Source organism: Nothoprocta perdicaria, unplaced genomic scaffold (genome assembly GCF_003342845.1).
Source record: "Nothoprocta perdicaria isolate Ctin4 unplaced genomic scaffold, notPer1 scaffold_111, whole genome shotgun sequence".
Taxonomy (NCBI): domain Eukaryota; kingdom Metazoa; phylum Chordata; class Aves; order Tinamiformes; family Tinamidae; genus Nothoprocta; species Nothoprocta perdicaria.
The window spans coordinates 2,243,717-2,266,215 of record NW_020454217.1 but is presented as its reverse complement, the minus strand read 5'-3'; the positions used below and the strand labels follow the sequence as shown (position 1 = coordinate 2,266,215).

Below are 22,499 nucleotides of genomic sequence, written 5' to 3'. Positions count from 1 at the left end.
TTTTTTTTTTTTTTTTTTTTTTTTTTTTGCATTTTAAACGATTCATTAACCAGCATAATGTAATACGTCACATGCCAGGTTAAATTCCATTTTAACAAAGCAGTGTGTGCTGCCTTCCAGAAATGTTGCAAAACACCAGTAGTAACAAGTTAAGTATTAACCAAGATAAGACATCATGGGGCTACAAAAATAAGAACCAGTTTTAGGTCTTTGCTTAGGTTGCCATTAAAAATGTCATATGTAATTTTCTTGATGCATTGGTCTCAATTTAACTGATCTTAAAATAACACAGCTCTTTTCTCTCTTTCCAGAATATGTCAGAGTACGAGCTGAACCGTTTCAAAACAATGCACCAGCCGTAAGTATCGCTTTCTTTTTTGCATCTCCATGAAATGTCTAATGCTGTGTTGTATGCTGCCAGTTTCACTGATAAAAAATAAGGAAGAATGGGATTTGTAGCCTATTTGCACTAAGGACATGGATGACTGGGGTGGCACTTGCCCGGGACAGAGACCCTGGCAGGTTTACAAGAACCACGCTCGGGGGCAGTGTCTTTGGTAGCAGCTCCAGCACATGGGCTCTCTCGGAACAGTCAGGGACAAGCTTGACACATGGAAAAGCACAAGCTCATTCTCCTGGAGTTCAGAAGCTATTCTGCTGCAGAGCACATGGGGCCACATTTTCAGAATTGGTTCATCTGCTGCATAGGGGCCAGTTTAAGTGATCAGATTATCAATGTGCCGTGTTGAATATCTGAATGCAAATGTTATTGCAAAATCACTGGATTATGAGGCTTTTGAGAGGTAAAAAATCAGCCCTGTGAGGCGGCAAGGATATTGCAGAAAGGGCATCACAGATTGCCAAATATTGCAGACCACAGCCAAAACTCAAACTGCTCACCCCATCACCTTCAGACGCTATGCAGTTAAGAAAGGTCTAACCCCAAACCACTGAAGTCTCTGCTGTCAATTCAGAATATCTTCTCTAATATTGCCTGACTCAAAACTTCAACAATAAAGTTTAAAAAGTTAAAAAGTCCAAGTTGCAAATCTTCCTCAAGGCAGTTCTTTCTGTGAGGCCATAAAATCAGAAAGAATTCAGTTTAGTATGAGGTGGATTTCTCTACTTGACCCAACAGCTTTTATTAGTCCATGTAAGACATTTTTTTCCTAACTGAGAAAACATGAAATGTATTTACCACAACATTTTTTTTTCAAATCCCACACAATTCATAAAAAGTTGAAAGAACTTAGGAACTTGAGGGTCATTTTACACATCGAAATCATATTCCTATTGATAATAATTTGATCAGAGTGTAAGTTAATATTCTCCTAGGTTCATTTTAATAATTAACTAGATGAATAAGTCAAATGCCAAAGGAGTTTCCTGCAGAGTAATTAAGTCTAATGGGACCTCATTTTGACAGGAACTATAGAGAGCATGAATATGAAGTTAAGCAGGGATGTGACCTTTCTTTCTATGATATATATGAATCTGACCTAGTACACATAGTTAGTTAGAAGTCTACTGATTTGCAGCCAGGAGTTGGGCTTCTACTGATATGAACATTTAGTCCTTGTATTCTCATATGGTAGTCTGGACTAGTAAAAGACTTTCTAATAGGAATTCTGTGATTCTGTAATACGAACTCTGTAATTTTGCAAAAGGAATTTTGCTATCAAGTAGGAAAAAAGGACAGACTAGAGCCAGTCCAAAGAAATAAACTCTTAAAACGCAGAGTGTGTATCTCAGCTCCCCCACACCAACTGTTTCTCTCTAAGGTTTCTATTATATTTTGCTACTGCCAAAATTTCCCAGGTGTCCAGCACTCAAATGGTTTGCATGGTTTAACTGGAGAAGGCCTACACTGATCCACCCAGGCCAGGTGATCAGGCCTGTGCCAGCCTGTAGGCACAGCAGGTTGTCCGCATTGGATCGGAGCGCTAAGAACAGATCAAAAGCAATATGGCAATTGCCAGGTAAGGTGAGAGCAGCTGTCAAAGTCTTTCTGCTTGTTAGGTAGAACATGTTGTGTTTCACGAGTGAGAACCAGAATAGGAAAGGCAAAGAGTTTGGGAGGAGATGCCTCAGGGTGAGTAACTTTTCCCTAAGGAGATGCATGAAGAATCTTCTACAACAGGCAGGGAATTTGTCAGGAGAAAATGTAGGATTAGTTAGTAGGATGTGGACATCCTGTAGACAGTGTAGAAAGCTATAATAGTTTGTGAACTAAGCCATGTGTTTGCTCTACCTTCCGCTGGAAGATCCCACAGCCCCAGGTATGGCCATGCCACCTTGGCTCCTGCACTGCACAGGCTCACACCCTCTGTGGACAACACTGCTCTTTTTCACTCTGCATCTCAGGCAAGACAGGAACATTCTTCCCTGATATCCACACAAAATTCAGGAGCACTCAGGAGGAAGATATCAAAATCAACCTCATACTACAGCAATTTCAAATACTGGAACATAGGCACTTTCCAGACATGCTGTCTTGGTATCTTTATTTAATATTGTACTAAGCTGTGCAAATAAGACTGGAATTTACAACTATATGCAGCTAATCTGACATATAAGCTGTAATCAAATTATATGCACTCATAATTTGGAAGCACATCTCAAAAAAGAGACATAATTACAGCTCAGTCTCCTTTGCATAAGTAGTTCAAGACTTTAGTATGAGATGTTTATGCAGAAATTATTTCACAACACTTTCAGCTTACACAAGTTTCACTTTCCCAGGGACCATGAAATTGAAAGGCCTTCTTTATAGCTAATACAATTAGAAATGCCTCACAAACCAAACTTGAAAGCCCATGCGCTTTAGGGACTGCTTTCCAAAATCAAAACTGGAATCTTTCACTACCAAATATGTTCTTTCTACTATATGTGTGACATCAGAAACCTGTTCTGGCTGTGACAGATTATCTGCTAAAGAGGAAATCTACACCCACAGACAAGATACCAAGTGTCAGGTCTTGCATCTGTCATTTGTCTATGGAATGTCTATGGAATGTCTGTGTGACATGCACTTATGGAAGATGCTAGATAATAGGTGAATTGTGACAGAAATGCATAATTATAAGCTTTGTTTAATTATGGTGCTGGCAGCATTTTAATTCCTTGTCTTGAAATAAACATCTACCACTTCTTGCTGCTGCGAAAAGCAGCAAGAAGTTTGTTTTGCCAGAATTTACAGTATATGCAGAAAAAAATGCTCTTCATAAATCAAGTAAATGTGTAGTTATGACTGTTTTCTAAATTTATTTCTATTTTTTCTAATTTTTTGATATGATAACTCTCAGTTGAAATTTTTCAAGCAACACAGTTTGCTTTTCCAGAGACATATGAATAAATTCTGAATTGTAAGAGCCATTCATATGAGAAAAGCATCTTTGTAATGTTGGGATGTTCCACTTGAAATGTATGCACTCGTATAATTCAAACTGCTGGAGCTAGAAACATTATACATTAACTTATTTTTCATCTTTCTCCCTCCACTCGCTTTTTTCTTTTATTCCTTCATTAAGGAAAGCAATCTTAAAAAGGAGAGTGGAAAATTCACTCTTCAGCATTTCTACAGCTATCAACATTTAAATGCCACTCTTATTCCAGGCCAATATATCAGGTGTTAAGGACTGGAACCGTCTTTGTAGCTGGCCAGGGGAGAGTTTTTAAGGCAAAATATTATCGAGTGAAGTTTGATCGATACAATGATTTCATCTTCAGAATGGAAATATTAGTATTTCTCCATCACCAGAAAAGATATGAAGTTATTTTCCCAAATACTACATAAAGCCATAAAACTGTACTGTAAATTGAAGCCACAAAGTTGCTTTCCAAGGTTCCACTCGGGAACTTTGAGGCCACAGGGATATGGGAGATGCACTGAGGAGAGCAGAGTATCATGGTGGTTATTGGCCAAGCAACAGCTCATGGCACCACTGCCAGCAGCCACTATAGGCTTGGAAGCCACCAGAATGACAACAGGTCAAGGGTAGAGAGGCGGCCACAAGTTGAATCAATTCTATCCCAGTCCTGACTGAGATTTACACACATCCTTTCACGCATTTTTAGCTCATTCTCCAGGTACCTAGTTGGAATGATTGTTCCAGTTATTTGCAAGTAGGATACACATCTCCCGTTACATTTAAATAAAGCACAAAATTAAGTGCATAAACATTAAAGCAATAGTTCAACTGAAGAATCAAACCAAGCAAAAGTTAGGAAATAAAATAACTAGCTGAGGGACTGTAATGTCATTCAGATTTCAAATGCTGAGAGTTTTCTCAATCGTGTTTTGATGATGGAGCTTTGTGGAGATGCTATTAGAGATGCTCCTAGTTAATAAATGTAGGGTATGCGATGTGACAATTTCAGTTTCACTATGAGATATTTTAATTCCTGACTTCTCTGCTTAACGTCTCTGCACTATTTTCTCTAACCAAAGAGTTTAATATCATGGGACTAGTACTACAGAAAGCAGTGGGGTTTCCGTGAGGACTTGCACCTTAGCAAGACGACCGTTCTGGAGCGTTTGCTCTCTCTGTCCGTGAGGTGCAGAGGCACCAAAATCTTGTGCCATTTTACCCCAGCAAAGGTTCCAAGCTGAAAAAGTAGTAGTAACATATGTCTTCTGTCCAAATATTTAGCAGGCAGCAAAGGTTTGCCCCTCTCATTAGGATATTCCTTAATAGATTTTAAATTATCCTGCTACCTTTAAATACCACTGCTGACTCAGGAAGATGGTTTTATAAGTTGAAATTTGCTGATTTTTCTCCTTGCTTTTCTTAGGTCTCGGTATAGCTGAAATGCCACTTTAAAAATCTCAACTTATTCAGAAACTTGAAAAAGGCCAGCACAGCAAGTTTGGAAGAACTCGCTTAATACAGCAACCTTCCAAGTAATAGAAATTATACCTTATAGAGACCAAAAGAGATTTCCAGTACCTAACCACTCTAGTGACATAGAAATGTATAATGGGGCACCTTTTTTGTCAGCAATATACACTCCAAATAAAATATATTTTTATATGAATTTTACTTTAAAACACACTCTTATATAGTATTTAATCCTTTTTAGCATGAGAAGGCAAAATCCCACCTGTGAGAAAAACCTACTCAGGCATCAAATATTTACAGAGGCAGTCATTACCCGCTGATTAGAATTAATTTGGGATATTCTCCAGTTCGCCAGAAAACCTAGGGAATATCTGCTTGGCTCCATCTTGCCTCCTCTTGTAGCAGCAGAGAAATTATACTCCTCCTGCAGCAGGAAGGGGGCAACAGACACTGTTTTTATAGCAGCTTCCTACACACCCTGCCATTAGCAACTGAGATTTTTGCATCATATGAGTTACTTGAGGAGGAAAGACCTGCTCATAACTTAAGCATATATTGTGTCTCTGACACAATGATTTTAGAATTGTCTTGCCAAAACTTAGTGCTGAAAGAAAGTGAAGAGTGAGACTTTGGCATAAAAGCTTCATGGCCTTACTGCTGACAGCATGGACTTGAACCTGGACTATAGTCACAGTAACTTTCTTATCAAAGCTCCTCAGTGAATGTCAGGAAAAGTATCTGGTCATATTGACACACAGAGACACATTCCAATTCTGTGAATTTGTAAATGGGTGTTTATCTTAACACAGAATAAAATCAAATCAAATCTTCCCCTAAACTTTAACATTTTTTGAGATTTGCAAAAAATCTATGATAGTCCATCTTGGCAAAATCTGTTCTCCAGTGTTTAAGTCCAGACACGTGAACCTTTTCCATAGATGAATAGTGAATTTGGTTTTTATGATTTTTTTTTTAATATGGAAAAAAATATTTCTATATGTCACATTTTCCTATGACTACAACCCAACAGAAGATATCTCAGAAAAAAAAATGTTCTCTTTCTTAATGCTTTGAGAACCAAGTCCTTTGAGAACCAATGATGCTTTGAGAACCAACACCCAGATGGTGTTCCAGGCAGGACAAAACCCAAGCCCAACAGAGACACCATTCGAGCTTGGTCAGCATGGTGCTAACCTGGTAGAAGTGAGTCCAGCTGAGGAGCTGTGTATGTTGCCTTATGTTCAGCCCTGTGCTGTATAGTTTTTAGATAATGACAGACATGGATCCTGCCAGCTCAGCATCTGTTACTGCTCACCATTAAGACAAACTCTTAGAGATGAGTGATCAGGCAACAGCTTTAACTTCCGTGGTTGCTTTGAAGCCCCCCTTCAAAATTTGAAGTGAACAACATTTTAAGCAAGCACAACAAATGTTGTGTTTGCTTCAAGACTCCTACTTCAGTGGTCTGTCTTACTACACAGTTTCATCATCTGCAGTTGCATAAAGATATTTTTATAAGTGGACAGGAAATGATTATGATTACAAGCCTTTATGTGTTACCAAAATAAATACATAACTAAAACTGCATTTGGCAGACAGAAAACAGGTACTTATCTACATGTATTGTTGGGAGTCACAAGGGACTTACAAAGTCTGTTTGTAAATAAAACAGTGACTCAGCCTTTGAGAAACAGGTACAATCAGTTGCAATACAACTTCTTCAAAAGTTGAGAATAAACAAGTTGTATTCTCTGAGTCCTGTTATCCAAATATTTTCTGGTATATCAATACCTTCCATAAAGCAATGGAAGCAAATCAAATGTTAGCAGGCTTCAGTACTCAAGCAGTGGTTGAAGAGGAAACTGTCTTGGCAAAGTTGGAGTTTTTGTTGTTCCAAGTGGTTTTGACAGTATAAATTTACAAGTTTTTCTTTAATTTTGGAAACCATGTTCTCATATTTAGGGACATTTAGGGACATTGTCACAGGTGTGACAAACTAGTGCTAAGCTATACTATATATATTAAAACTCCTTCAGGAATAAGTATAGATCAGCAACCAAGGAAAAACCATATGCTAGCTCAAAAATAGGGAAAGTTCAGGTGTATGACAATCAGCTTAATCTCATTAAATTTAGTGAAAACAGAAACATCTATCTTTAGTGCTCTAGGCCTACCTAGGTATCAACAGATGGTCATGAGTGACTCTAAGTACTGTAAAGCAAAGAAAAAAATATAGGTCAGCTTTTTAAGACACGGGCTCTGATGGGCTGTGTATGTTTGCACACAGAGCCAGGAGCAGAATGGGGCAGGGAAGCTGCTGCCTGACTCACAAACCAGTTCTTCACTCTGAGAGGATCTTCTTCCTCCACCCTGCCAGTTGATTTACTTTGCTTTTCTCTATTACAAAGCTGTAGGCAGACCACAGAGAACAGGCTGTTGTAGTTTCAATTCACTGGTCTCTCTTCCCTTTTAAAGAATCACATTTGGTAGGCAGAGCGCACAGCACCTGGGACTCAAAAATCAGAAGAAAATAACTTCTGGGTCATTCAAGCAATGAAGTGTGAAGAACTATTAATTTATAAGCTCACTTTAGCTGAATCTCACATGTGCCTCAACTCAAGCAGCCAAAGATCCCTGTGCAGAAAAAAAAAGATCATTCTTCTCCAGATCTCCTAACTGGAGTCCTCTAATTTTTTTTGAGAGAATTACACTTTTTAACTTACCGTATGTTATCCACACAAACACCCGCTCTCTGCAGGAGAGGCCACTTCACTCTTCTCACTTTAGACTAACCTCTGTGATAGGGAGTAAAAACATCACCCTTTTCCGCTTTGATATATAGTGCTTCACCCACGAGTTCATATGCTTTGACTGTGATGCCTGGCCACCTACTCACTATTTCTAAGGCAGTAAAAAAGTACTAAACTCTTTCATTCATCTCTTTTTGAACTCAGAAAGGAGAAGAAAATAGAGAAAAAGAGATAAGATACATGTGGAAAAGCCAGCGCAGAAGTTGCACTAATCACACGGATGAGATTTGAAAGCCTGGCCCAAGCCAGCGTAGAAGTTGCACTAATTACACCGATGAATACCTGCTTGGTAGCACCTGCCACCTAAGCATATGCAGGGGACAGCAGTAATGCTTCTGCAACACCTAACTCAGACACCACACTCTCAGCAGAGAGCCGCTGTGGGGATGTTACAAGCACTTAAATTAATGCATGCATTTATGGTGGTCAAATCAAGATTCAGAGGCACTTCCTGCGCGTGTTTCCTCCAGCCTTCAGGGGTTTAGATCCCTGTGCATGTGCTGGGGGCACAGGCAGAGGCAAGGGCAGGAGAGCTGCCGTGCAGGACGCTGCCCTGCAGCTCCAGCGCCTCGTCCCGTGGAGCAGAGACCGCTCTCTCGCTGCCATTCCGCGGCACCATGCTCCGCTGCACGCTGCAAACACAGCAACTCTCAAAACCTGACGTTTGTTTACTCATCTCAGAAGTAAAAAATTCAGATATGCTGAAAACTCTTCAAGAGGCTCTGGTCTTAATGCCAGAGCACGGCCGACATCTGGCGCTGCGGACAGCAGCATGGGCCTCCCTGCCGCATGCTCGGACCCTCTCTCGCTCCGGGCTGCTCAGACCCTCTCTCACGGGTTACCTAACAGCCAGCAGGCTGAAAGGCCGCGGGCCAGCACGGGGAGGCTGCTCAGTCCCTGCCCAAAGCTGGCTTGGTCTGAGATGACATAAAATAAAAGGACTTCTAAAATGACAGCAGAGCTGTACTGCCTGAATCTGCTTTTTAAAACATTTTATTTTATCTTTCCACAACCCATGCTTGATTCTTCAAGCTCTGACAACCTCCTGCTGTTTTTAATAGTCAAAAGCTGGGGAAAATCCTACATTTTTTACAGTTTCTACACTAGCTTTCTCACTTTCTGTTCTCCTCCACCCTGAGCTACTGCCACATTTAAGTAGCCGTCGGCGATATCCTTGATGGAGCTTTGAGTATCTGCTTCCTCTTCACATTTCTGATGTTTCAGTCTCCCCAAGCACCTGCTACCACAGCTCTGTCATTTCTCCTATTTAGTTCCCTACTCTCCAGTTTCACTGCTTTTTATTATTTTATGACACTATCTCACAGTATTGTGAATAACCTAAAAACACTGCACCATTTCATTGCCTTACTGCACGTTTCATAAAAGTCATCAGATAGACTTAATTAGTTTTATCAGAGCATTATCTTCCTCTTCTCATTCCTCTGCCTTCAAATGATAACATTCTGAAGAAAAGCAAGAAAATAAAAGGCCCATCCAGGCCACTGCTTTAATGAATAGATCTTACAGCTCAAGATTGCAGACCTTAACAGGATTATTTGTGTTGCCTGAAATGTCATCATAAACCATCAGATTTCCTCCTTTTAGATTACTGGTACAAGTAGCACATAGCAAATGATTCATAACTAGGTATTTACCCAGCACCTATATCTCTTCCATGTCTACACGTAGCTCACAAAAAGCAGAGTAAAATAATTCCTACCATTATTTGATCTTTTTGATAAAATACAACTTCAGTGCACATGGACAGACTTCTAGTTATTCTCTGCTAATCTCTTTGCAGTTATCTATTATAGATGAAATCAAATTTCAACTATTACCACTTTTAACCAAAAGCAGTGTTAAATACGTACGATATAGCACCATCGCAGCAGCACTACTGAATTTCAGCTTTCTTCAAGGGAAAGAAATTGAGTCTAAGCAAGCAGTGAAAAACAACTAATGTAGCCAATTTCCAGTGATGCCTTTCCAGCAATACTTCTCCATCGTCATCAAGGTGGATCCGTCATTAAAAATAATGAAAATTAGGAATAAATAAGTTTAGAGATCTAAATGGCCCCAAACCAGTCTATGTAAAAATACAGTAATTAACATATTTCTATGTCTATTACACATCTTGCAGAGTCCACAGGATAGAAAAGTAGTTTCTGTGAAAGCCCTATTTTCTGGGCAGACATGAAATGCTGCTCGGCCACAACGTGGCCCAAAATCACCATGAAACCCATCCACAGTTTAGCTCCAAGGCTCCTGTGCAGCCCCCGCATGCAGCTCCAAATGTTGCTCCTTTGATTCAGCATTTCTTTCTACTCTGATATTCTTTAGTATTGCTTTACTTGAATTTAAAGTAAAGCAGTGTTGAGTGAGATCCAAGGTCTATAAAGGTCATATGCACCAGGGAAGCACATAAGAAGTTGGCAAGGGTTTCCCTACTGCATCTGCACAGGCACATCCAGATATATGAACCTCAGTTGCTGCACGGGGTTTTTAACACCCCTTTGGACAGTGCTGGAACAAATAAATCGAACCTCAGAACAAGTATTCAGGGAATATATTGGTGGTAGCAGTTGCACCAACAATAAAAAAGTTTCTAAAACTTCTTTCAAAGGTCCTGATACTCTGAAGGCTGTTTTCAGCCTTTTTGTAAAAAGGGAAACTCTTTGGAGAGCTGAGTGATGGTGCAGACTAAGAGTAAGGCTTGAAGGAAACTCTAGCCCCTACAGAATATACACCTTAAAAATCTGCGATTTCCACCTAAAACGTTCTCTTACCTTAGAAAATAACTTGCTAATCAACACAAACATTTTATGGCAAAATCTATACAAAAAATATATACTTTTCATCACCTTCAAATTACAAACTTCAAAATTCACAGAAATCTATTGTTCAGTCGGGAGTCTGTTTATAAACATAAAACTTTAAATTCAAAAATATTGTGGCAATAACAAACGGGACATCTTCATGCATGTAATATTCCTAAACCCCAATCAGATCTCTACAACATAGAGAAGGTTTAAATGTCCAAGTCCCTGCTGCAGATATTGGATATATAGAGATATAGATATACAGATATAAAATCTGTTTATTTCTTTGTATATTGAATTTTCTTTAATGACCAAACTTTTTATATTGCAACTTCCTCAAGGAAGTCTCCTTGTTCTCTTTTAGAACAATATATAACGAAAAAGGGATCATCGTTTATGAATGAGACTACTGTATGCTACTGCAATGCAGTGGATATTAAAATTCACAGATATACCCCTCCATAAATGTGGCTTCTATCAAATTTTCTTACTTCCTTCACTTCTCCCTAGGTACATTTTATGTATTGTATTTTTACATTTTACATTTTAAATCTGAAGGGATGACCAAAAAGTAGAGCTAGTTATTCTAAATCCCAAGGTTTTTGCTATTAAATGTAGATTTTTCTTCTCCTACTAAACCCTGGGAGTATAAAGATATGGGCTTTTACGGCCTCAGACTTACAAAATAACCCTTTTAAATGCTGGGCTAGCTACAACTATGAATGCTTCAGAATAGTATACATAAAAAATAATAACACACTCAGTTATGATATGGCACTCCTGTTCATTTGCTACAGTTTGGTGGTCTTAATACAATTAAAGCTAGCAACTGTAAACATAATGTTTGCAACCACTCCCAAGTTTGCAGCCTGAGATAACAGACAAATTTCATGGCTATAGTTATAAGCCTGAAATATTTTTCTCCACAGAAGAGATTATTACATGCATTTATTTTATGCCATAGCCACATCAATAGAGAACTTTCATTAGAGTCTTATTATTTTACATATTGGTTTGCTACTTTTAGTTGTAATGAGAAGTTGTAATGAGATTTTTTTCTCTCAAAATACCTTCATCTCTCTGGTCACTAAACTGTCTTTTCAAGGCAATATTTCAAAATCACTTTACTCTTAGGTGAGAAAGGATGTTGGGAGCATCTTTGCAGTGCTACTGCCCCTTCCAAAACACAGAGCCAGGTGATTCCTTCTACCAAAGAAACAGAACAGCACAGGCTGAAGAAGGCAGAAATACCTGAAAGTAAGAAAGACCGTAGACAAAAGTAGTTTTACTCTTCCCAAGCATGGTCAGACAGGAATTATTATGGTCACAAAAGCAGTTTGGATTACCAAGTCATTTCAGAGAATAGATAGACTAATCATTTTCCTTGGCTACATTACAGAGCAGTGCAAGAGAGAAGGGCTTTAACTGCTGCTGGTTTTCTGGCTGCTGCCAGGTGCTGGTGGAACCATGCCACGTGTGAACAGCAGTGGCGCTACCTAAAAATAACCTCATTTTAGGGCATCCCTTCCATTTTGAAATTTTGAAACCGTGCAGTCTTCTCCAGTGTGATTATATGCCATCAGCAGAGATACAGCCCTGCTTAGAGGGGTGATAAATATGTATGTCTGAATCCGGAGCGATGCTTGAGTAGGCCCACACCGAATGAAAGGGCTGAAAACACTTTCTCCTCCCACATCCTCCTCCATCCTTCTGCAGGTCTTATTCTCAGCCTGGGGCCAAATAACTTGCTCTGCTGAGCCCTTCTGCTAAGTCCCCTCGAGGGTGGCTTGCACCACAGCCAGACTGCAGCACAGAGGGACAAATTTCTCCCAGATTGAACCCAATGGGCTCTGGCAATACAAGATGAAAATGCAAAGCCCTAGAGAAAAGTTAGAAGCCAGGTCACTTTGCCAGGCTGCAGAGAAGCCTGTGCCTCTGTCTTCATTTTTGCTGCTTCATTTGCTAGCTAGATGAGGTGGGTGTTATGGATCCCCTCGTTACTGTCCCTCTGTCCCACTGGAAGAGGCAGGACATGGAGTAGCACATGGAGCTGCAGTGCTGCAGCAGCCGGGTTCCTGGCTGCTGGCTCAGCCCAGACCACTGCCTCCAAGACAAGCTGGCCTCGAACTGCCTCGAAAAGCTCAGCTTAAACAGTAACTAATTATGCTGTCCGAAAGAGCAAAAATTTTGTGTTTCCATGTGGAACAGATGACGGCAAAACTGAAAAGCAGAAGTGTAGCTTTTTACACAGTTGGTTTGTCCCCAGGGAAACAAAGCGCATTTTCTGTGCAGGTGTTAAAATGAGTTTGTTCAGAAGCCCCTTTATGAAAAAATCCTACTAAATTTACTGCTTTTACATCTCTGCTTACCCTATAGTTTAGTTTTCTGCCTACATATACTGCGTATTTCCTGCAGTGAGCTAGAAAAAAACAAATGCCATTCAATTAAATCCAGAGTTGTATTTTCAAATATATTTTCTGTCTACTACTACTATCATTGTTTAAGCAACTTCAAATAAGATATTAAGTTCCTGAAGTGATATCAAACTAAAGCTTTAAGATTTCCAGGGAAGTTGCTAGGAGTCTTCCAAAATAAACACTGTGGCATTAAGCATTTGACAAGTCTCAATGATGAGACAAAAATGTATGAGTATTACCGTAAAATACTTAGTTTTACTAATTTTACTACTGTAAAATACTGAACAAGCAACAAGAAGGTACCTTTCTGTCATCTGCTGAGACACAACTAAGTGCCCACATGTAACTTTTTCTGCACAAGTAGCAGTGTTTTCTAGTTGAAAATAGCCTATATGCACTTCAGAAATGGAAAGACCCATTTAAGCAGATTAATTAGTGAGAACCTAAGAAAGATGCCTGGAAAAAAAAGAGTGTTATTTTAAACAACATGTATAGCACTGCTTATAGCAATCAGTAAGTAATAAATACATATATGGCATGAGGAGTCATGTTCCATAAACTCATGGTTTCCAAATACCAGTAAAGAGACGTTGAGCAGTAAGTTAAATAAGCAGTGCATCAAGTGAAATAAAAATAGAGGGGAAACAGAACTACGTCTAAATTGACATTGTTTGAAATGATTGAGTTTGAGCTGTTTTTTGCCATGGCACCAAGCACCACAAATTTGCATTCAGAGCCACATCAGCATGCTCTAAGCCCATCCAGCAGCATGTGACAGGCTAGTGGTAACTAATCCATTTCCTCTGCTCTCCTCATCACCGTAGCATATTGCTGACATGTCTTCCTGAGGACATTCTGAAAGCAGAAGAGATCAAATATACACAGAATATTTTGAAATATCAGGCTTTAGCCAAAATTAAGTCCTGCAATCCTCTTACAGAGCCCAGATTGGATTCAGGCGGTGTCACTTTTTTGCTATTTTCAACACTTAACTTCCACATTCTTGAGAAACAGAACTGTAGCAACTGTTTTCTGACCTTCATGTGAACAGAGACTGGTCAAACCAAGTTACTTCTACAGACTGAGTACCTTTATATTCACATTACTCTGTCTCAGTGGCTGAAGTACTCACCTTTAGTGCTATGTCTGTAGCACTAAAGCAGTAAGTTCAAATTTTGGGGACCTTTACATAGGAATAAATACCTTTTAGAAGTCTTTTTGAATTGTTGGAATCAGGGAGAGAATTAAGACAGGTAGAGAGAAGTACCTCTGAGCTAGGCAAAATAGGTGTTTTACCTAATTATCCATTTTAGATATGACTCAAGAAAACTTATTTTCTGCTCTTTTGTCATGTTTTGGAAGGAAAAGCCAAGCAATAGTTCATGAAGCTGTCCTTTACTGAGTAAAATGTTCAGCTTCTCCAAATTCCCCAGAAGTGGAGAAGTCAAAATGAGTAAATATGTTAGCTACCCAGCAAGACAGGGCTTACGTGAAAGGGGTTAAGGATTGAGTTTTCTAACATGACTGAGAACAAAAAGCAAGCCTTACATTTCAGAAATGAAATTGAAATCTTGTTATCAAATGATTGCTTACTTCAAAGCAAATTTCTCAGCTGTTTTATGTATATTAAAGGCACTAGACTGTATCTACGAGCATTAATGTAATATGTAAAAAACAGCTTCCTCTTGAAACAGCCATGCATAGCTCATTGAGATTCTTTGATGCAGCACAAGTCTCCTCAAGTCATTAAAAATAAAACATTAAAAAGATTTAGTGTAAATTGATTATGTTTTAAATGAATCAATTTGCAGTTATTTTTATTCACTTCCTCATAGTTATGTTTTTATGCTACTTGATTTGGTCTACAATTCTCAGCTTTTTATTTTAGCAAAATTTATTGATCGTGCAAAATCTTAGATGTTCAGAAATGACAACCGAAAGCCAAGGCTGCAACAGTACCTACCGCAGCCTGGCTCCCCAGTTCCCCCATTTCTATAGCTCAGGACATCTCCCTAGGTTTTCTCGGAAGCGGATGGGGCTGCAGGGTGATGCTGATGCCCCACTGTTACAGGGCTGGGACATGGCTCAGGCTACAGAGCCAGAGCAGGAACTCAGAGATCTCTCAGGCTGCCTTTCTCAGCTCAAAGCCATGATCTACATTAAAGTGGGACATGAACAGTCTCTACAAAAAGCTGCTAACTTTACGGGTTTAAAAGGAAGACAGGTACTATTGCTATGTTATGTAACATTTAACATCGTAATATGAATATTAGTAATATTAGCAGCTTCAGCAGGAAGATGTGACAAACCCCAAATCATCACACAAACTATTCACTGTAAGGCGTTAAACTGCACACAAAGCAGTCATCAAAGGCATCAGACACAAACCTGTAGCCAAGAAAAAACATCAGACTTGTCACGGAGGGCAAGCAAGTTCTGGATTTTGCCTAATGGTTTCTCTATAACGATGTCTCTACAGGAGGAAATATGTTCTGATCTAGGGACACCATTCACCAGGGACCAAATTGCTTCAGACAAATTTTCTGATACCTTGTTTCTGTGTTACAAGAGCTGTCTATTTACTATGGGAAGCAAAGTCAAATCATAAACGATCTTAAAGACAGAATATAGTAAACAGGAAATGTTTGGCAATAATTCACAACAAATTTAGACCTACTAAAGGTGAGGTACTAACAGTCTCAGGCTGAGTTCCTTGCACAGTGTCTTGTTTTGACCATGTCTTGACTCTTTCACAACTCTTAAGCCACCAGAGTGAAGAAGTCTGGACAAGGAACGAGCCACTGGGAAAGAAACAACAGATAATATCAGAGAGTTAACAATAATTTTAGTTTCTGAATATGAAAGATACAGAAAAATGTTTTCCAAAAAAAATTATTTATGAGCTTAGCAGTAGAACTGCCCAGACATATTCAGAGAGGACTGAGGAGACACTCAGACTAAGCCGCAGTACACACAGTGATGAGAAAATGATGTGGCAAAATTCAATAGCATTTAGATAATCTATCAAAGTATTAATAAGGCAAAAAAATCTCAATGGCCTTTTGAGCAGCAAAAATTAAAAAGCGTGGATATTCCATAAACCACCCTGGACAAACTGGCAAACCCCTCAACACCTGCATTAGATATTGAGCCAGGAATTTACCTTTCATAGCCAAACAGGAAAGTAAAGTTACCAGCTATGCACCTATTCACAAAAGCCAGCAGACTCCACATGTTTCTTAAAAGGTTAAATCAGCAAAAACAATTTAGGTAACGAGCTTGCGTGGTGATGCTCCAGCAAACCGGTCCTGCAGGAATGTCCCTGCATGAAGCCTTGTTCCAAGCGGGAAAACATCTTCCCCCACGTCACCGCCTTGTGCGATGTGCCAGCCCTGCATGATGGCCACCAAGGCGTCCCTGTGGTGCCCAGCAGGCTCACCTCGGTGCTGCTGGTATCTGCCAGGCCACAGCAGCGTGGGGCAGGCCCAGCCACCACAGAGGGCTCAGTCACCTGCAGGATGTGCTGGGGGTGCAGGGGTGGCACAAGGGACACGTTCCTCGAAAGAAATCCCCTCAGGTGTTCTTGAATGGGAAGGAGTTTCCCATGAGCTCGTGGCTGGGAAAGCTTCGGATGATCCAAGGTTGCAGACAAGATGCCACCCACTCGCTAAACTGGATCTCAGTTCCTCTTTGTCGTTCTCCATATAAGCACATGAATTCAAAGACAGGCAGCTGCTGGGGTGACAACTACAAAAATAGGATGACATTAATAACTGCCTCCAGACCTTCCCAGGCCTCCTGAAGAGGAAGGAAGGTCCTTCATGGGAGCTTAGTGATGCCCAGACCCATCTTCCCTGCCCTGGGCCCAGACCCACCACATCTGTGGTCCAGGAAAAGTAACAAGGAAGAAGTTCTCTCCCCTACCTGCTCCTTCAATGGACGGCAGGGTTCCTTCTCCCTGGAAACTGTAGCTGCCCCTTTCTACCTCCATACGTGCTGGTTCACTGCATCAGCTGCATGCCCAGCATGGCTCAGCTTTCTCTTTTCCTCACACACATTTTGAGTAAAGGCCTTTACAGACCAGTGTTGGACTACATAAAAATCTTCTTGACCACAGGCAGGATCAGTCACAATATGTGCCAGAAATTTGGTTCTGAAACCGTCTGCTAGGAAAAGTAGAGGCCTTGGGCCACTTGAAGGGACTTGGGTGTACACTCTATTTCAGGCTAAGCGGTTGACCTATCCTGTCCTGTGCAGACAAATTCGGTCAATCCAGGACAGATGGACACGTATGCAGATTTGGAGACAGAATGGAAAATGCTAAGGAAGCTGTAGGGTTTTTTTTTTTGTTGTTGTTGAATCTATGTTGTTTAGCCCCAAATGTTCCAGGTGCAGGCACACATTTAAACTGGGGGAGAGGAGAGAAGCCACTGCAGGACTGTAACCAGAGAGGTGTTGGTTCACACCATCTGGTTTGGAAATCTGGTTAGGGAGATGGAGGATCCTTCTCTCAATTTCAAAACGTAGACACCCTGCATATGCTGCGGTGGCCAGGAGAAACTCCAAAAAAGAAGAGGAGAATCCTAATGGGGTAGAAATAAGTTGTATTCTGTGTAAGCATTCAGAGTATGCAAGCTGTAAGGGCAGTGCTTTCACCTCCTTTGCCTATACAGCTTTCCAGGGTCAGGTGAAAACAAGCCCTGCAGGAATAGTGGGAAAAACTTTTTTTTTTTTTTTTTGCACTACGTGATGCTCGTGGATATCAAAGTGAGGAAGAGCTGTGTGTTGGGCCACACAGGAGAAACAGGCAGGTTGAGACAAGACCAGTGGAAGCCTTGGGGCAAGCACCACAAGATCGGAGGCAGCCTCCTCCTTGCGCAAGGGGAACTTTCCCAGGAGTGACCTTTGGGCAGGAGCCAGCGTCAGCAGCCGCACACCCATCCCGCCCACTCCCGGGGCCGCCTCTCACAGGCACTGAACCAGATCCAAGAACCCTGCCGAGCTAAAGCTTCCTTTTGTGTTGCTTCTGGTTACTTGGTGCTAGAGCATCTGGAGTGCCAGCCAGGCAAAAGCCAGCCCTTGCCTACGGGAAACCACTGCATGGGCCTGTGGAGCAAATTCCAAGCTCTGATATAACTTTAGATATGACAAGATTATACAAGCAAAAAGGTGACACTGCAAGTTATCTGCACCCACTTCTGCATGCTGCCGGAGCACAACCTTAATCTGCAAAATAACTTGCATGGAATAAACTTGCAACGTGTCCAGTTCATAAAGCAAGCTGGAATTCCAGAAATGTGTGTAGTAAAGGATATTATTATATTATTCCTTAAAGCCATGAACCTTGTAAAATACTCCAAATTGTGTAATTTCTTCAATAGTTGCCATCCCTTTAGGAATGCTGTAAGGAAATATATAGCATCTCCCATGCTGAAAGCCCAGAGACATGCCAAAATCAGAGCAATACTGTCATTAAAGACACAAATCTTGTGGAATCCTCTCTCTGCCTCACCTCTAGACAATCTTCTGCTCTAACCAGGAAAGTCTGTTTTGCCACTACATTTTCAGAAAGAAGCAGCTATAACCAGCACACCCTGGGAAGGAAACACATCCAGGTGGAAGTCTAGTTTAAATAGCTGGAGAATCTCCCCAAGAAATACCTTCTGATGATATATATCATATATAAAAAAAAGAAAATGTATATTTAAGGATATAGAGCAATCTTAGCTACAGACTAGTTAAAAATATAGAAAGAAAAGGCACAACAGAAGCTACATACATCAAAAAGTCTGCCAGGATAAAGACCAAACAGGAATACCTTCCTATTCATCCCTCAGAAACAGCCAGCTGCCTACAGGGATCAACTGGACAACCAAACAGCTGGGTCCCAGAGCACAGGACCATCGAACACGGAGCAGTCCCTGCCAGCTTGGATGGGAATGGCCAGGGCTGGATTGACATTTGCTCTTGCCTTAGTTTAAGGGGATGAGGAAACATTTCTGTTTCAGACAGTGCCATTCAAAAGGCTGGTGACAGTGGGGCAATTTTCTCTGCTTTTGCTGGAGACCCTTTGGGAAGGGAGAAGCGCCCATGGCACCGGGCTGGGAGCTGGCACAGCCTGGCTGGGGGAGCACCAAGGAGCTGGGGCACAAGCAGAGCAGGAGCCCAGCATCTGCAGCAGCCTCGGCTGGGCCGGGCACCACGGGGCACTCGGGCTGGGCTTCGCTTTACAGTGTAGCTGTGCAAAAGCAGAGAGCCTCCATCCCCTGGTAACACCGTCTCCCTGGCGCTCTCCAGGGCACGGAGAGGGCTCTGCAGGAGGGAGCGGGGGGAGCCCCGTTTCCCATTACCGGGACATTTCCAGCACCAACCGCGGTCCCGGGGCAGCCGCCCCCGCAGCGCGCTGCAGCCCGGGCCGGAGCGGGGCGGGCAGCGGCGCCGCCGCCCCCGCAGCGCGAGAGGCGGCCCGGGAGCCCCGGGAGCCTCCCGAGCTCGTGCGAGGCTGCGGCGCCCGCGGGAGTCTTTAACTGCGGTGCGCGCCGGGGCCGCCGCACGGCGTGGAGCGGTGCCGAGCCGAGCCCAGCCGAGCTGAGCTGAGCCCAACCGAGCCGAGCCCAGCCCAGCCCGCGGTGCCCGTCCCGGAGGCACCTGCAGGAAGTGGCGGCAGGTGGCGGCGCAGCCCGAGGGGGCGGGTCAGGCCGGGCCGGGCAAGCGGAGCGGAGCGGCGGCCGGGCGGGCAGGCGGCAGCGGCGGCCCCAGCATGGACAGGCTCAACCGGCTCGCCGTGCCGGCCGGCGAGGGGCTCAGGTAGGCACCGCAACGGGCACGGGGGTGCCGAGGCTCGGGGGTCAATCCGAGCAACCTGCTCCCGCGGCCCGGGAGGCGCGGGCAGGTGAACCCGGGAAGAGGGAATTGGCTGCTCGCTGCTGTGATGGTCCGTGTCCTGGGAAAAGGGCTTCCCAAGCTCTTCAGGAACCTCTTCTGCCCTTTCATGCTTCTCTGTCTTAGAAAGACCCAGCGGAGTGTAGGGAACTGGGAAAGGAGAAATGTCCCAAAGTGAAGGAGAACAATTTTAAGTATAGTGTTTAAGAAGGCGGGGGAAAAAAAAGTAGAAGCTGATGATTGCTAGAGTATTTTTAGTGTATGGTATACTAGAATTGGCATTCAGAGGGTTTTTCATCATATGATTTTGGATTTTTCTGTATGTGTTGAAAAGAAACATCATTCCAGATTACAGTTAAGTAGTAACTCTGCACGTGTGCAGAAATAGTAAGCAAATACTGAAGTGAAGGCTTCTTAAACCTGTGTTTGAACGAACCTGTGTTTGAACTCACCACTAATGTATGAACTTGTCTCCACAATATTCCCTGGGAAAGCTTGAGCAGCCTTTCCTCACACCTGCCCTTTTCCTCCTGTGGAACTACTGGGGAATGAGGAGAGGGCAGCCAAAGAGCTGGTGGCCCCTCCATCCATCAGCACAACCTGGTGCCCCCCCCAGCCCTGGGAAGACCTCTCTGGGGGGATCCATGGGGAGGGGACACATGGCAAAGTAGTTAGTCAATAACTTCACTTCTAATGTATCACCTGGTAATTTCCAAATGGTATCAAGACTCAATATTAGGCTAAAGTAACTACTTTGCCTCATCTTAAGATGACGAGCAAGTGATGTGATGGAAACTTAGTGCTCTCAAGACAGTTACCTATATATAAAGAAACCTACTGTCCTCTGTGATTAAAATGGTAGCCAGGTTGCAGCTGATGCTCTGCTGCAAGTAGTTAGGTGATTAGCTTCTGATCCATAGAGGAGGCCCTAGATGTGAAGGCTGTAATGGTCTGCAGTTTGTGTGCTGATTCTGAACCCCTTGGATGGGAAGGGGATAACAGGGCATCCCTGCCGTGTCTTTAGCCAGGCTGGCGCTTCTTGAAGGAAATTTTGCATGGGATGTAGAAGCATATTTATCGGTCAGCGTTGTGCACATTCCCCTTGTGCACAGTGGAGCTGCCATGCATGCCCCAGCTTGTAAAAGGATCTCACCTTCTCCACAAGCCAAGATGTACACACCAAAGTTTCACTTGGTATAATTCTAGTTCAATTATTTCTCTTAAAAACAACATTGCTGTTGGTGTGCAAGCCTAGGAGCTTTTTTCTTTTGTTTTTCAAATGTAGATCTGAAGGAAAAAAAAAAAAAGGCACTAAGTGGTTCTGATAATCTCACCATCCTCAGTGGGTATATTTGAATACGCCAGACCTAGCCTTTTGTTGCATTGGCAGGTCTTGTTTGGGATCAGAACCATTAACATATTCAACTCCTTTGTTTTTCTCAACGATAAGAACTAAACTTGGTCTTAGGTGCCTCTTTAACTACCATGTTTTGGTTAAGGAGAGTGTTTGCAGTTGCAATTAAGTTGCACAATTAACTTGGATATCAGATAGGAATGCTGGGACTTCAGGGAATTCCAGAATTATTTTTAGGTAGTGATAAGGTAAGCATGGTATTATACAAGTATGTGTACTATGTATTCTCCTAGCTTCCATGGAGAGCATGAATTACAAGGCTAGGCTAACTTAATAGGAGTTAAATTAACTTGTGGCACATACAAAGTATTTGTAGGTGCTACTTAAAGAATAGCTTTAAGTGTGGAGTAAAACGCACAAGCAATAGCCATGCTAACATGGCAGGCTTTGGTGTGCCTTGATTTCACCCTAAACTTTCAGAAAATAATTTTATGCTTCAGAGGAATGTATACAGAAATAGAGGCACCCAATCAAGGAGGACACTTGGCAAAGGTAACATGAAGTTAGCAACTTAAAAGATATAGCGGCAAACTTAGAGAATCTCCTGTGGTTCAGCCTCCTCAAACTAAGGTTCTCTGATTCCTACCCTTAAATAATTTCCAGCTGCAGTGTACGACTCTACAGAGTTACAGTGTATGTCTCTTCAGCCTTACTGCATGCTTGGCTCCAACCACAAACCTTGATAATGACCCTTCCCTCGGGGCGGTTTTGGGCTCTGCAGCACAAAGCCATTTTCAAAGGCGTCGTTACCACCGCGCTGTGCAGGCGAGGCCTGGCATCGGCCAGGCGTTCACCACAAGCTTTCATTTGTCTAAGGTCATGAAGATGACAACTTCCCCCTTGCAAACAGGTCACTTCACCAGTTCTGAAGAGTGCGGTTTAATGTCACCACTTCGGGTGACTTCATTAACTCATTGTACTTCTTTTCCTAAAGAAGCCTTAAAATCACTGCTTCCAACTATAACTTCCAAATCTATGAAAAAAGCGACTAACTTTTATATTTTTCCCCCAAGTTGGAAAAGTGTGTGAGTTTATTTGTAGTACAATGTCAATCCTCCTGTCTTAATATTCTTTGCTAAACAGGAGGGCTTAAATCCTTATACTGTTAAAATCCAGTGGAGATTTGAGATTTCCTAAGACTCTGAATGTCTGCTAGATGTCTATTAAATTTGAAGGTATTTCTGGTCCTCACTAATTTCCTGGTGATACAGATGGCTTGACTGTAACTGTTAGGTCTTTTCTTGCATCTTGTTTCAGATCTGAATTATTAACATATTCAACTCCTTTGTTTATCTCCCCAATAAGAACTAAAATCG

The 22,499-nt window shown here is 42.0% G+C and overlaps 1 protein-coding gene across 1 annotated transcript in view; it reads left to right on the top strand.

Annotated features, from left to right (window-relative positions):
* Window positions 1-22,499, top strand: part of BLNK (B cell linker) — a 79,792-nt gene that overhangs the window by 24,435 nt on the left and 32,858 nt on the right. The window contains exon 3 of the mRNA XM_026050985.1: window positions 312-358. Coding sequence (XP_025906770.1) covers window positions 312-358 — 47 coding nt within the window. The remainder of the gene's footprint in view (window positions 1-311; window positions 359-22,499) is intronic.